This window comes from Watersipora subatra, chromosome 5 (assembly GCF_963576615.1).
Source record: "Watersipora subatra chromosome 5, tzWatSuba1.1, whole genome shotgun sequence".
Taxonomy (NCBI): domain Eukaryota; kingdom Metazoa; phylum Bryozoa; class Gymnolaemata; order Cheilostomatida; family Watersiporidae; genus Watersipora; species Watersipora subatra.
In genome coordinates, this window is record NC_088712.1 from 3,204,866 (window position 1) to 3,219,606 (window position 14,741).

Here is a 14,741-nt window from a genome sequence, read left to right on the forward strand (position 1 = left end):
CATGCTGTTCAGGTATGTAAGTTTCTAGCTGAACAATTTTCAGACTTTAAAAAAATATAACTTCTTTGAAAACTTTACATAAATTGTTTGTTTGAGTTTTCTTTTATCAATTATTAAAATATAAACTTGGGCAGAAATAAGTAATGATACAAAAATGATTAAATCACAAATGAAATGAAAGTCATTAAGGGAGGATGAGTCTCACATGCGCAGTAATGACACAGATAGTCAAATGACTGAGACCACACAAGTTGGGCTATTTCGGCAATAATGACAATATCCACCATTTCATTAAAATTGCAACCAAAGTTGGATCAATTTACATACATGAATAAGAATTACTAAACTATTTTGGCCTATAATATTGCCATGTTACCTAAACCTTTATTAAAATATTTTTTATTTTAGAGAAAGAATGAAATAAATCCAAGTATAAAATAAAATCTTTAAAAGATGCAAATGTTTTTTTTTTTTCATTTTTAGGGCTTACCAAAATCATTGGCATTATACCCCTGTCATTTCATATAAGTTTTTACTTGATACCTTATTGTGTTTCTTTATATAATATAACATCCCTCATTATATGTTATTTATTCAATATTACAGCTTTTTATAGTAAATATTGTGTGATATAATATTATTATAATCCATAAAATTATGGTATAAATACAATATTATTATATTTCATTTACTACATGTATACTACATTATACTAGATTACACTATATTTAAATGCGTTTTATTGCATTGTCCCAATTTAATATAATGCTGAATTAGAGTAAATTGTCTATATATATATTTCTCAATGTATGTCGGTTTTCCGGCTATAGATGTTAAAACCTTTGAATAATTATTCTGTACCAAACCAGATTCAATCTCGGACCCTACCGTTTGCCAGTCTGACACTTTGCCCACTAGATTACAGAAATCAAATGGTTACGTTGCCGATATAAATCATTATATGAGACCAAATACCTAACTGCGTTGGGTATGACGCGGGTCATTGCGTAACATCATAAAAAGCTGTTCACTCACGTTATTAAACTGGCTAATAGCAAACAACTCTCACTACTTCTCATTGTTTAAAACACAAAACACTCTTCTCATGATTTGTAGTTTGAAAGTTAGAATGGTAAATGTTGTTACATGTTAAATTCAAATCAATTTTCTGTCCAAAGACTCTTCTATTACACGGGCAACGCCGGTTGGCACAACTGGTATTATATTACATTTGACTGCAGTCATAGAAGTTTTAGAAGTCAAGCTTAGCGTGATGTAGAAATATTCATTGTAGTGCCACTAGTGCAGACTTAAGCCTGGTTTCCATTTGTGGCTGCAAAGCACCGGCGACAGCATTGTCGGCTATTGCTGTGAAATGTGAACCTACAGGCCAAGAAAAACTGAGTACTACTGGTAGTTGCCGGCGGTAAATGCAAGAGTTTAGGGCTGTTCCATTTTTGTGAAAAGCCGCAGACAAAACCTTCCAAAATTTTACTGTATAGGTGAAGGTCACCATTATCAGAATGGCATGACAAGCAAGCATTTTTAACCCTTTAGCGACCGCGCGGTTACGATAGAAAAACCACTAGAGTACCGTGCAATAACTTGTGCGATTTGAGCTGCCGACATGAACGCATAGAAACTGCAGTAACTTACAACAAAATTGTGGCAGTTACATAAATTAGTATGCATAAGAAAGCTGAGAAATTTTTCTACAAGCTGATGCTTTTTCTATGTAGATAACTCACAAATACTTGCCAACAAAAATGTCGATTTGCTGAAGCTATGAAATTTTTATTTTTGTATGCCATTTTCAATTGTATTTATCTAATTGATATAAGTAATTGACCATGTTGTACTAAAGATACTTGCATAGAGTCATATGTTCACAACATTTTGCAAAAAAATGATCGTCGAAGAGCATTGAACGTGGAGTTACAAACTCCGTTGCAATGCAGGAACGCCTCTCGAAATTTTCAGCGCAAGACTCTAACAACCTGCGAATAATGGAGGCGCGACATGGTCGTCTAAACTTGGCTATAACTTGCATGCAAATTTGCATGGAGCTGTAAATGAATATGCATTTGAAAGCTTAGAAATTTTTCAACAAACAGCCATATATTCCCTGTACATCGACTGGGAACACTTTAGTCACAAGCCAGATTCGACGAAGTTGTCACCCCTCTACCATGAAATTTCGATAACAAATACACTTTTAGAAGCAATATCTCTGCTAAAACTGGTTCATGATAAGCATCTGCATGGTGTCATATGTTTACAAGAGTTTGCAAAAAAAATGGGTGGTCCAAGCACATCAAAAGTGTAGTTAGGTGCCCCTGTGCATCGCGGGTGCAGACCTACGAAATGCTCCTGACGCCATGGCGATAAGCAGTGCTGCAGTTACCGGACATGGCCCCTCAAACTCTGGTGCAAATTTATATAAAACTGCAAATGAATATGCATCTAAAAGTTGAGATATTTTCCTACAGACTGAGATTTTTTCCTCCGGGCAGCTTGCAAACACTGCAACTTCAGATCTATATATTCAGTTATTATTTTTTACTGTCAGATTGATATGCATTTCTTGAAACTATAGATTCATGTAACAATTTTGCAAACTGATCGCATGGATGCATGTGTGCTGCAGCAAAGGTTAACTGGTTGTGCACAAGAAGAATTGAGTGGTGTGCCTGTATTCACACAGTTAGTGAAACAGCAAAAGACAGGAAGCAACATTTATTATGAGCAGAAACAGCAATGATGGAGAAATCCTTCTGCAAAATGGCAGAACAATATGAGAACTGAACTCTTTGATTAGATGTGGCCCTGAAGAGGGCCGTGGGCAACAAATACAACATAACAATGCACAACAACTACAATATATCATGACATTTCAGCAAGTGTATGTACAATAGCTAACAACACAACAAAGCAGTTGCATAAACTAAATTATTTTAAATACAATTTGGAAATTTATCTAGCATGGTAAAGCTCAAAACAGAGTTCGCACAAAGGTACTCCACATGCTTGGCATTTAAATCTAGTTTCGTCTCGCTTATGGGTGTTGTCATCAGCTCGCTTTGGGCAGCGCCTACAAATTCTATATTTAGCTCGTTTACCGTTTCCTGGACTATTTAGCACTAATCGATGAGCGGAAGAAGTTGAAGCGCGGGGAACAGTGTTTTTGTTGCAAGATCCAGTGTATTCAAATATTTGTTCAATTAATTTCTGTTGAAACTCTAAGTCAGTTATTTTACAACCGCTACGGATTCTATAAACTGTGGCTGCATTGTACACACAAATATCTAATAAATGGAAAAATAGTTTTTTGTACCATTTCATGGTTTTACGCGCAGCGTTATAATAATGCAAATTTTGATCAGATTTGTCAACTCCTCCCATGTATCGGTTGTAATCCAAAATAGCAGCTGGTTTGCAAACTTTATCCCCTTTATAGTTTACTTTGCCTGTATCTACGACATCCAAGTTTTTATGCATAGTTGAAATTACAGAAATATATTTCTTATCTCTCCAACAGCCAATCATACTTTCTCCATTAGAAAAGCTTGTTGTTTCACTTTTTTAATAGCTTTTCCATTGCAAACTTTCAAATCTTTAGGAACACCTTTTCTGTTTGCACGCAGAGTTCCGCAAACATGAGTGTTATTTTTAATAAGTTCAGCTGCTAACTCTGGCGAATTATAATAATTATCCATATATAAACAACGACCCGAATTAAGCAAACCATTCATTAATTTCATCACTATGTTGTGAGTGATTTCTCTACCAGTTCCTTCGGCTTGTTCTCGCTCATCACCAATGTACACAGACAGCTTGTGCACATAGCCAGAGACAGCATCGCAGAGAGCAAAGAGCTTTATTCCAAATCTAGATCTTTTAGATGGAATATACTGCCTGAAGCTGAGCTGTCCTTTCCAAGCCAGCAAGCTTTCATCTATAGATATAAATTTACCAGGCAGCAAAGCAGAAGATAACCGGTCAGATATCATGGTTAAAACATTTCCTAGCTTGAATAACTTATTGCCATCAGGGTTTTCCGAGTTGTCAGTGAAATGCAAACTGTTTAAAACCATTAAAAACTTATTCCTCGAAATCATTTTACTAAACATTGGCGTTGATAATAACGGATTGGTAGACCAATACGACAACTAAGTAGACTTCTTGACAATACCCATGAGCAAAACTAAACCAAAAACTCGCCAAATATCTTTGCCATCGACAGACTCCCATGCATCGCCATGTTTTTGAAGGCCATATCTATTTGTCTCGTTAACTATAACATTCATGATGGCCGATGTAATAAAAAGCTGTAAATTATTGAAAATACTTATCTGTCCAGTAATTCGACTTTGTGCACCTGCCAAGCTCTCATCAAAATGCAGTTCTTTCGGTTTTAGATCAGCTCCTCTTTGAAATCCGAAATTACTCCCTGGTTCAACGTCGGTCGTTTCACTCTCACTTTCGTCATCAGATTCACTCTGTCGATCTTCTTTTTCACTCTCATCATCTTCCCCACATTCTTCTGACCTGAAATCCTCTTCCTCACTTTTGAACCAGTCGATATCATCCTCTAAACAAATTTTTTTAGCCGAGCTCAAATTATCACGTCCGTCCATGTTGATCAGTTTTTCATAAAGAAAGATCTAATCTTTACAACGTGCTCTTTTTGCACATGCATATAAAATTTATTATTTATAGCGTCAAAACAGTAGTAAAAAATTTACTGAAATTGATCAAATTTTTAATTTTAATTTTTAACGTTAATTTTAAAATAAATAAAACGTTTTAAAAAAGGTCTATCGAAAACGGCAAAAATGTCGGGTTTGTCGGTTTTGGTACGCTGAGACATTGCTCGTAAACCGACAAAGGTCAGTCTTGGTACGCAAAGGGTTAATGCGGTTATTAGCAATGTGGTTTTATGTGAACAGAAGTCGCCGAGCCTAGCGTTACAAGCTTTTTGCTGCGCAAGATTACCGCCGGGGTCTCACAATCAATATGAGAACCAGGCTTTACAATCATACATTTGGCTCCAGTATTTATATGGATCCTTTAGGATAGCCACATAAGAAAACAAATGAAAGCCAGGCAATCATAAAGTATTGTACAATTACATGTAAGTAACAAGCTTGCAAAACTAGTCAGCTGATCAGTTGATGGTGGAGAGGTTTGACTGTATGGTCTGCAATATCATAACCCATTCTAACATATTGAATAATAATATTTTACCATGATGTTAAAAGTTATAAAAACTATATTACACTTCTATTGGATTGCATCATTTCTAATATGTAATATTACATTTAAATCACATTACATATAATATTGAATATTTGAAGAAAAAAAAACACATTAACGAAGAAACATAATTTACCTAAGGAATTGAGTACTTTAGATACACTTTTTGAAATGCTATAATAATGCAATAGCAGTAAACCGCTAGGCATTGTTGATGTTTTCAGATCTCAATAACAGTTGCACAATGAAGCTGAGCGGTAAAAAACACTGATTCCACAGTATTTCTAGAAATACAGCCTGGATAGGTTTTATCTCAAGGCACTAGCTGCAAATGCTTTTAGCAAAAACATCAACTAAATAACGATTTCCTAATTTGAAGTACAATAAAGTCTTTTAAGTTATTTTTATAGTTTTAAATGTTTTTAAAAACACCTAAAAGTTAATGAGTTAAATGATTATTGTCTAACTATAATACCAGATGCTTTATACCAAAAAAAATAAATAAAACAGTTCCACCAAAATTTAATTACATCAAAATGCTTGCAATAACCTGCTAGGAATTAAAAAAATATAAAAATAATCTAACAAAACAAGTATATCTAAGCAACATATTAAAATGTAAAAAAAATTATTAAAAATAAATTTTGAAAACTCTGTGAATAATTGCAATCTTTTATCGCCAATAAATGCACGCAAACTTATTATAGTTTTTATTGTTTATGCAGAACTCTTTAGCTTCATTCCTGGTTCAGAATTGCTTATGGTAGATAAAAAATTTGAAGCTTTGATAAAAAAATTTCTTTTTTTTAATGTTTGAGAAGTTTCAAAGCTTTCTTTTTACAAATTACCTATACATTATCCCACGACCAAACGATCAGATGTGAAGTTAGAGAGTTTTTATGATAAATGCATGTGCACACAACTTACGAAAATTATTCTTCAACAATGAGACGAACCTTTAATTGAAAATTTCATCAACAAATTTAACCATCGTTTTGTAGATTAATTAAATTATAATAACAATACAAAACATATATAGACCTATTTAAATATGTTACCAAGTCTTTGTAAAGTATCGAAATTCTCTGAAAACTTACCCATCTGAGCGGATTATACACAAATATACAGAGTTATTAGGACGAAAATTGTCACAAAACGCTTGAAAAGCTTAGTTTAATAAAAGTTAAGATCGGAAATTGAAACAGCGGTCGACAGAGAATAGAACGATCAAGTTGTGCGCATTTCTCAAAAAAATAATGTGCACATTTCACCAGTCTATGGCATTGTTTACTTGTAATCGAATTTATTCGAAGGTTTCTGTAATAAACGTAAACCGCTTGAGGGTTTGACCAATTTATAGGTACAAAATTGTGGTACACAGTTTATCAGCTTATGTTTTATGTCTAATCACCGAAGGCTTCATTATTTAAAATGTTAGCCAAAATTTTTTACAACTTATGTACAAGCTAGGACTGAACTACAACGCCCCTTTATGACGAGCACCTTTTTTTATCTTGCTCCAGTTTGCAGAAAACTTTCAGACGCGTGAACCCTCATACTTGCTTTCTGTAAAAGATCGCTGCAAAAATTTGCATTGGTTTTCTATTAATACTGTATTACTATTACTAAGTTTAGATATTCTTTTTGATACTTATTGATATTGTTAGCTATGATGTTTATAAATGTAAACAAAATTGTTCATTGGTTTTCTATTATTACTGTATTACTATATTAATAATACTGGTTATTCTAATAATATCAGTACATTTTACTTCTAATGTTGCATTTCTCCTATTGCAGCAGAAGAGATATAAACATATAATCTTTTCCTTTCATTATTGCTGTTTTTCATGACCAAACACTTTTTTAAATAGATTTTCTAAAAATCAATATAAATATCACTTCTTGATATTGTTAGCTATGACGTTTTGAAATGTAAAGCAAATTGTGCAATGGTTTTATATTATTACTATATTAATAATATTGGTCATTCTAATAATATCAGTGCATTTTACGTCTAATATTGGCCAATATTGCATTTCTCCTATTGCTGGGGGAGAGATATAAACATATAATATTTTCCTTTCATTATTGCTGTTTGTTGTATATAATAACACCCACACCCAGTACATTACAGCTACCATTGCAGTTATCCTATTACACTGCAGTGCCATTTGACTGCTAATATTGCATTTCTCAACCATCAGTACCTTTTCTTTTTTCCAACATCACTTTGGTCGTGGGCTGTATGACAGAGGAATTTTTAGTTTATAAATTTCACTCAAATGAATTCTAAAAATATGAAAGCAAAAATAAAATAGAAGCTGCTGATCAACTTCTTCTGTTTATTTTAGAAAACAATTTGAAGTACAGCGACTACTTTGGTAAGTAGTAGAGAGACGTACTTAGTACTACTAAGTACTACTCCCTCTCTTAAGAGTAGTACTTTGGAGTAGAGAATGACAGCAAACTGATTATTTTATTTTCTTAATCATTTACTTTGACTATGAAAAACTGAACAGATGTCAAAGTAATTTTATAAAATTTTTCAGCATTTTATTTTTATGCTCTCTCAAAAAACTTTTATTAAAACTATAGCCAAAATAAAACTCAAATTCCGAATGTTTTATTTGAAGTTTTGATGATGAGTTCATATTGTTTTTAGTAGCCAAATGTTCAAAATATTTTTTATATTAATTTTTGCTAAAAAGGAGAGCTAGCAAAATAAGGCTTGTTTTATCATGAATGAACAAGATGAAGACAAAGTACTACTTTGACAATCACTTGTTATACAATAATCAGTCCTTAAAATCTTGCATACACAATCATCTACTTTAAAGCTCAAACTTATTACTAAACTTCAAAAAACTGTAGTAATACTTTTATAAGTTTCAAAATGCAAAAAAAGTTAAAAAATTGGCAGTTTTTAATAAAAAAAAGTTTTAAATATAAAACAAAGAGCTATCTAACTTTTATTGCATTTAAAGATTTGTTGTATCTATTATAGCAATAGAAAACTTAAATGAGTTTGTGATTATTTATAGATATAAATTATTGTGCATAAGTATATACATGAGTACATAACTAAATAATTATGTTTATTTTGTGAAATGATTTTGTGAATATTTACAAACAAATATATACATATATATTTAAATATATATATCAACATATAAATAAATAAATATGTATATATATTTATAAAGATGGGTATGTATTTTCTTCATTTACCATGCCAAAATGGTTAACTTACACTATATGATAGACACACATTCTTCTAATTACGTAAAAAAGTACAAAAATAAAGTTCATCTAGAAATCACATACCTTTCCAAGATGGTAGTTTGTACAAAGCGCGTTAAATTTGCTTTAACGGTGTATATTGTTAAAAAAAATATCAAAAATTGGTTTTTTAGAGTTATGACGTGTCGCAAAAAATTGCAGTAGTATTTATTAAAACTATGAGTTTAATTTTGTAAAAGTTTTATAGGTAACAACGCGAAATTTTTCGGATTTTTCTCTAAAGTATTGTTTACTGTGTGCTAAACAGTATTAAAAATGAGGTACTTGGCCAGGCTTTAAAAACTTTTCTTTCAAAAAGTCCAAAAGTCTTTCATAACAAGTTCGATTTGCCTACAAATTCATTTAAAAAACCTTTTGCAATTTATTTTCATAAAAATATATAAGTTGACACGAGGTGACCAAAAGAAAGATCACTTTAAAATCTAACAGTTTCATATAACAGTCTCATATAGTATGGCTTCTTTGCAGGTCTTCTGGTTGGCTCCATCAGCTTGATGCTTGTTATACTTCTAGTCTGCTTTATAGAATGGATAAGCAAATCTTCATGTTATCTTAACAGGTGAGAATATATATAAACGTATATGTTTATATTTTAAATATATATAAACATTTATGTTTATAAATTTTTAACTCATAATTTGATAATTAATTTAATAATTAATACATTATATTTTGTAAAAGGTTCTGATGGCAGACAGTGTCTATAAGACTTGCTGCTCATATAGTTATGTGTAAAACCTATGGTCTGCAATAATAAAGAGAGTTTATAACGTGAATGACAAAGAACATAAACATTATTAGGTCATTCCAAAATTATGATCAACACTGCTCAAAAACTAAGTTTTGTTGTCAGAATTATTAAAGCAGTCGTTTGTAGCTAGTACTGCCATGTAACTGTAACAAACTTTTTATTGAATGATATTTTTGCTAGATCCTATTTGTAACAACATATACTGACAGGTCCGAGACTGTCATATTTTTTAGAGATGGTGCATCCAAACTACAGTTATTCAAAAAATTCTTTACTATTTTTACCATAGAAACTCATAAATCCATATTTGTTTTATTATTTTCCTTTTTTTTACAGAAGTGTGAACAAAGACAAAAATTGCCACAATCCCTTGATCAAAGAGAATGAAGAGCGAACAGTCTAGCACAAACATCAGAAAAAAAGCTGAACCATTGCAACTCCTTGAATTTGCAAACTTTGCTTACTTTTCTATTTTTCTTTCATGTACATATTTATATATAATAATATATATTATGTATGAACAAACATGCATATAATTCTTTCATTCTATGTTAGTTTAAGTTCTAGCAACAGTGTTGGTGTACCACTTAGATATTCAACTTATGATAAAGCAGAAGTTGTTATATGCTAGATAAAGCATTCTGTTTCAAACTACTACTGTGATAAGGGAGAAAAACCAAACAATGTTATGCAAATAAAAACCACTACAGTAATCTTCCTCTAATTGCGTATATTTAACCAAATCAGAATATTTTTATTTTCTAAAGGTAAAATATTTCGATATGTTATAAATTGAATATTGTGTATAAAATACATAATATTTTAGTGGCATTGGTTAATAACAATATTTACAACACTCATACATATGTGACATAATTAACATGAATAATTCAAGGGTAAATAAATATTTAACTAGAAATTCCCCTGTCCTACAGCCCACGACCAAAGAAATATTGGAAAAAAGAAAGGGTTCTGCTGGTTGAGAAAGGCAATATTAGCAGTCAAATGGCTCCTTAGTGCAATGGCAGCGGCAATAATAGCTGTAATGTACTGTAATGTACACAACTGTAATGTGTTATTATGTGTAACAAACAGCAATAATGAAGGGACAGACGGTATGTTTATTATATCTCTCTCTGCAATAGGAGAAATGCATTGTTAGAAGTAAAATGACAAGCTGCTGGGTAATATACACAGTTTGAAAGTTGGTTGTGTTGAATGCAGAATGGTTTTGACAGCGAATTGCAACCGATGTGAAGAAATGGGTCATGATCACAGAAACCATGGTTAGGTCAGGTGTGTGATATTTAGAGTTATCTACACTGACAGAAGGAGAAAATTCTCAGTTATTTAAAGAAAACTTGATTCCAACTTAATTACAGCAGATTTTATGGTCAGTAAACTGAATGCATGTTTACCATTAGTGCGAAAATATAGTTTTGAGAGAACTAATGTAAAAGTTTGAGAAATGAAAATCAATGCATAATTTTGTTTACATTTAAAAATGTCATAGCAGCCAATGTCAAGAAGCTGTGATATTTATCCAGATTTTTGTATTTATATGCAAAAAATTATGCTGAATTTAAAAATCTAAGCATATTTTTAGTTGGTTTGCATAGAAATAGCTGTATTTCTATCAGAAAGTGTACAGTAGGCCTGTAACGTAATTTTGCAAATATTAAAAACGGCTTGGCCGTACCGCCATATTCAGCACAGCCGCAGCATCATCAACAAAATCTTTAGAAAAATAATAACAGTAACATATTGCCCAACATTTGACACTATATACTTTGATATTATGAACTTAAATTATTATTCCTATAAATAAATCTTATGATAATCTTATAAAATCGAATAATTATTCTTATAGTTAAATATTGTAATAATCATATAAGTCATATATCATTATAAAATATCATATATGATCATATAATCATATACTCATTAAAGAAATATCATTGCTATTTTCTTTATTTTCACTGTTTATTTATGTATAATCTGATCAGATGGGTAAGGTTTAGGCATATTGTCTACAAATTTTAAAAACTTGGTAACATATTTAAATAGGTTTATCTGTGTTTTGTATTATTCTTGAACGACTCCATTAAAATTGTTAAATTTGTTGATGAGATTTCTGTACAAAGGTTTGCAACGGTTTTGATGCATAATTTTTGTGAGTTGCGTGCACATATGCGTTTATCATAAAGCTCTCAAACAATCCCTTCAATCGTGTTTGGTAGTCAGATAAAAAAATATATTTAGTAATATTAAACAATTATTAATATGTTAATAATAATGCTAAAATGATAATAATAATGATAAAGACAATGTAATTATGTTATAAGATATGCTACAAACAATGCTGACTATGAAACAGTAACCACCTAAATTGGTTCTTGTCAATGCAAATAGTTTACTAATATTATATTGACTGCATTGATTAAAGCAGCACTCTGATGTTAGCTGAAATACTATTTTATCGCTTTTGAGTTTACAACATTTTATAATTTTGCAAAAAATATCTAAAATTGCTTTCCAATAAAAAGCATTATTCTCAAACTAAAATAAAATAAACCATTATGCAGGAGAAAAATGTTTAGACAAGATATTTTGTTCGGTTTAAGAAGATAGAGACGGGTGTTTTAAAACCCATTATAATCTAAATTCAGCTTTCAAAATAATCTCAGTATTTTCTAAAAAATCGATAAGCTATTTAACATTGCATACAAAAATTTAGCTCAAAGAGAGTGATAACAACGCTAGCTTGTGCTTTTTTGAGCTCATTCTTTCCGACTTTCAGCCTTGTTTAGATCCTTTTTGCGGTTTTAGCTGTTTAGAATTATGCCCTTTTTGCTTGAAAACATTGCAACAACAAAAACATCAACCTAAATGGCTCCCCACAACTGGAAGTACTTTTAGTGTTTAAAGTTTTCTTATCACTGAGCTCAGACATGTCTAACTAGATGTGAATTTTGTAGAATCACATTCTCTAAAACACGCACATTCGCTACTTGTAGTAACCAAAGCAGACGCCATATTCAACCTTTGAAGAATTAAACAGGAATGCATATACATTATATCCGTGATGCACAAATATTTTATAATAAAGCTGTCAAAGACAAAGAGCTAGACTCATGAAGCGGTTGTAACACACCAAAAAAATTACAAACCTTGTTAATGCATAATTCATTGGGCAATAAACTTGTCAGTTTAACTTATTCGCAGTTTGAATTGTGCAGATATTTTTGTCAATAACATTTGCAAAAATAATCCTGTTGGCTATCGTTTTTTTTTAGTTATTTATGTTTTCGCAAAATGATCTGAAACTTGTACAAAAATTACTGCCAGATTTTGCTTAGCAAATTGTAAGTACTTCAAAAAGGTGCATGTAATTGTCTTTCCAAATGAGAAGACAACTACCTACAAATGCATCAGTTGTGAATCAAACAAGTGCAAGTTTTATACTTGAGCATAGATAACTCAACTTCAACATCTAACCCTGCTGATGTTGGGCCAAGACATTTTTAGAAATTACACACAGTTTTTCTTTTGCCAAAAAAGTACTTTGACTTGAGTTTTTCATGAATAGTTCGATATAAAAACGAAACCATACAGTTTAGAGGCAAAAATCTAAACCAATAGTAAAATAAAATGTACACAATAAAAATTACGTCACAACTTCTTTGTTTAGCAAACTCCTCAAGTATGAGTATGCCTGCTTCTTTCACTGCACACACAGGTATGGTGAGTTTGTTGAAAACGTTGTTGCACACAAATGGCTGTGTGATCTTTGCTAAACATATCTTAGCCCAATGGCAAAGGGAAACACAAAAACTGAACACCTGCCTAATAGTAAGTATAGCAATGATAGTAACTTTTAATGTCAGTTGTGTACATTTTTTCTTCTGAGCATTTTAACCGCAATAAAGTTTTGTCAATTTAATCATAAACTGTCCTAGATAAGCCAGATTACCCCCAATATAAACAAATAATCTAAATGATAAAAAAATATTGACTCTTCATGATAAACCTTTTAAAAAAGACTGTGTAAGTTCATCTTTAAAAATTTTAAAAGCACAGACACTTCTTTTTAGCATGCTTTAACATTTGGAGTGGCAGCCAACCAGGCACTAGCATTGAGTGTCCTGGCTGAAAGGTCACTAATTTGCAAGCGCTATTACTATGTTTTCACGGCTCGTTTTATCCGCATTAATTTTGGGGCTGCGCACAGTTTGAATTACTTTACAGTCAAGCATTTCAATGTACATGTAAATGCGATGCACATTTAACACCAAGGCTTGACCCAATAGATGAAGTAAAATTCGCCTAATCAATGACTATAGAAATAGCCGTCTACAGCAGTCTTGTTACAGTTAGATTATCGGCGCGCTGTGGCAACTGCTCAAATCAAAATAAATACTACTGAAGCAAAAAATATTTCAGAATGGTATATTCAGCAACATTTTAATACGTTCTCAAGTGCCGTTTTCATCATTTGCAACTAGGAAAGATTCGATAAAAACTTGCAAATTGCCAAACTTGCTGAGCTTGTGGATTTATGCGCTCCCACTATGCGGTGAATTTGCGAATTAGCTCAAATTTGCAAATCATGCGCAGGATAGAAACGCAGTGTATAATCTGAGAGACTGCATAATAGCGAACTCAGCTAACATGACCATATTGACATGGTCTTCCCAGCTGTACAGTACAAAGAAGCCTGCTCGTTTATGTCGACTACCCTAGGACACTTTTATTTCGCTAGTATTTAGTTTCGTGAGTAGCACACAGAGTAAAATTTTGCTGCAACTTAATTTCGCGGCTCTGATGAGTGTGAAAATATAGTGATGTGAAAATAAATGAAGTGAAAAAGACAGATTACATTCCTCAGGACCAGTTTGCTAATAAGAAAAAAAATTCAATTTGGGACTAGTTCGTATTTGTAAACTGCAGGTTGAACTGTGTGGGTGAGATCGATATTTCAATTTGATCACTTGCTGCCATTTGTTTCTTGGACTATCAATGACGTCTAGGTCCCTCCCGTCGTGACTTTCTCAATCGAATCCCAAGAAAAAGAAAATAGATAGGTAACAACCAACTTCACACCAAAACTGTATAACTCTTTTGCTGCCATAAATGCATTTATGCGTTTTCTAGGGGTCACTGCCATAAACGTATTTTTGGACTTTCTCAGCAATTGCGTGGTAACCTGATTTTATTATTTGTTGACCACATAACCCACAGTTTTTAAGAGTTTTATGAAATTGACTGTGTTGTCCGAAAAATTCTTGATATAATCAGCCTAAAGCAACAAAGCAATTTCAAACTTTTGTTTGAGAATTTCTAATCTAAAAAACGAACACTTTTCTGTGAGTTTATTAACTACCCGCATGAGTCATAAAACAGGTAATTAGCTGTTGATGACAGTATAGCT

At 32.0% G+C, this 14,741-nt stretch overlaps 1 protein-coding gene across 2 annotated transcripts in view; it reads left to right on the top strand.

Annotated features, from left to right (window-relative positions):
* Window positions 1-9,825, top strand: part of LOC137396886 (uncharacterized) — a 14,024-nt gene extending 4,199 nt beyond the window's left edge. For both annotated transcript variants that reach the window (XM_068083188.1, XM_068083189.1), the window contains exons 4-7: window positions 1-12; window positions 7,611-7,640; window positions 9,028-9,118; window positions 9,647-9,825. The exon at window positions 1-12 is cut by the window's left edge and continues 54 nt beyond it. In XM_068083188.1, coding sequence (XP_067939289.1) covers window positions 1-12; window positions 7,611-7,640; window positions 9,028-9,118; window positions 9,647-9,713 — 200 coding nt within the window. In that variant the 3' untranslated portion in view covers window positions 9,714-9,825. The remainder of the gene's footprint in view (window positions 13-7,610; window positions 7,641-9,027; window positions 9,119-9,646) is intronic.
* Window positions 9,826-14,741: the final 4,916 nt, after the last annotated feature.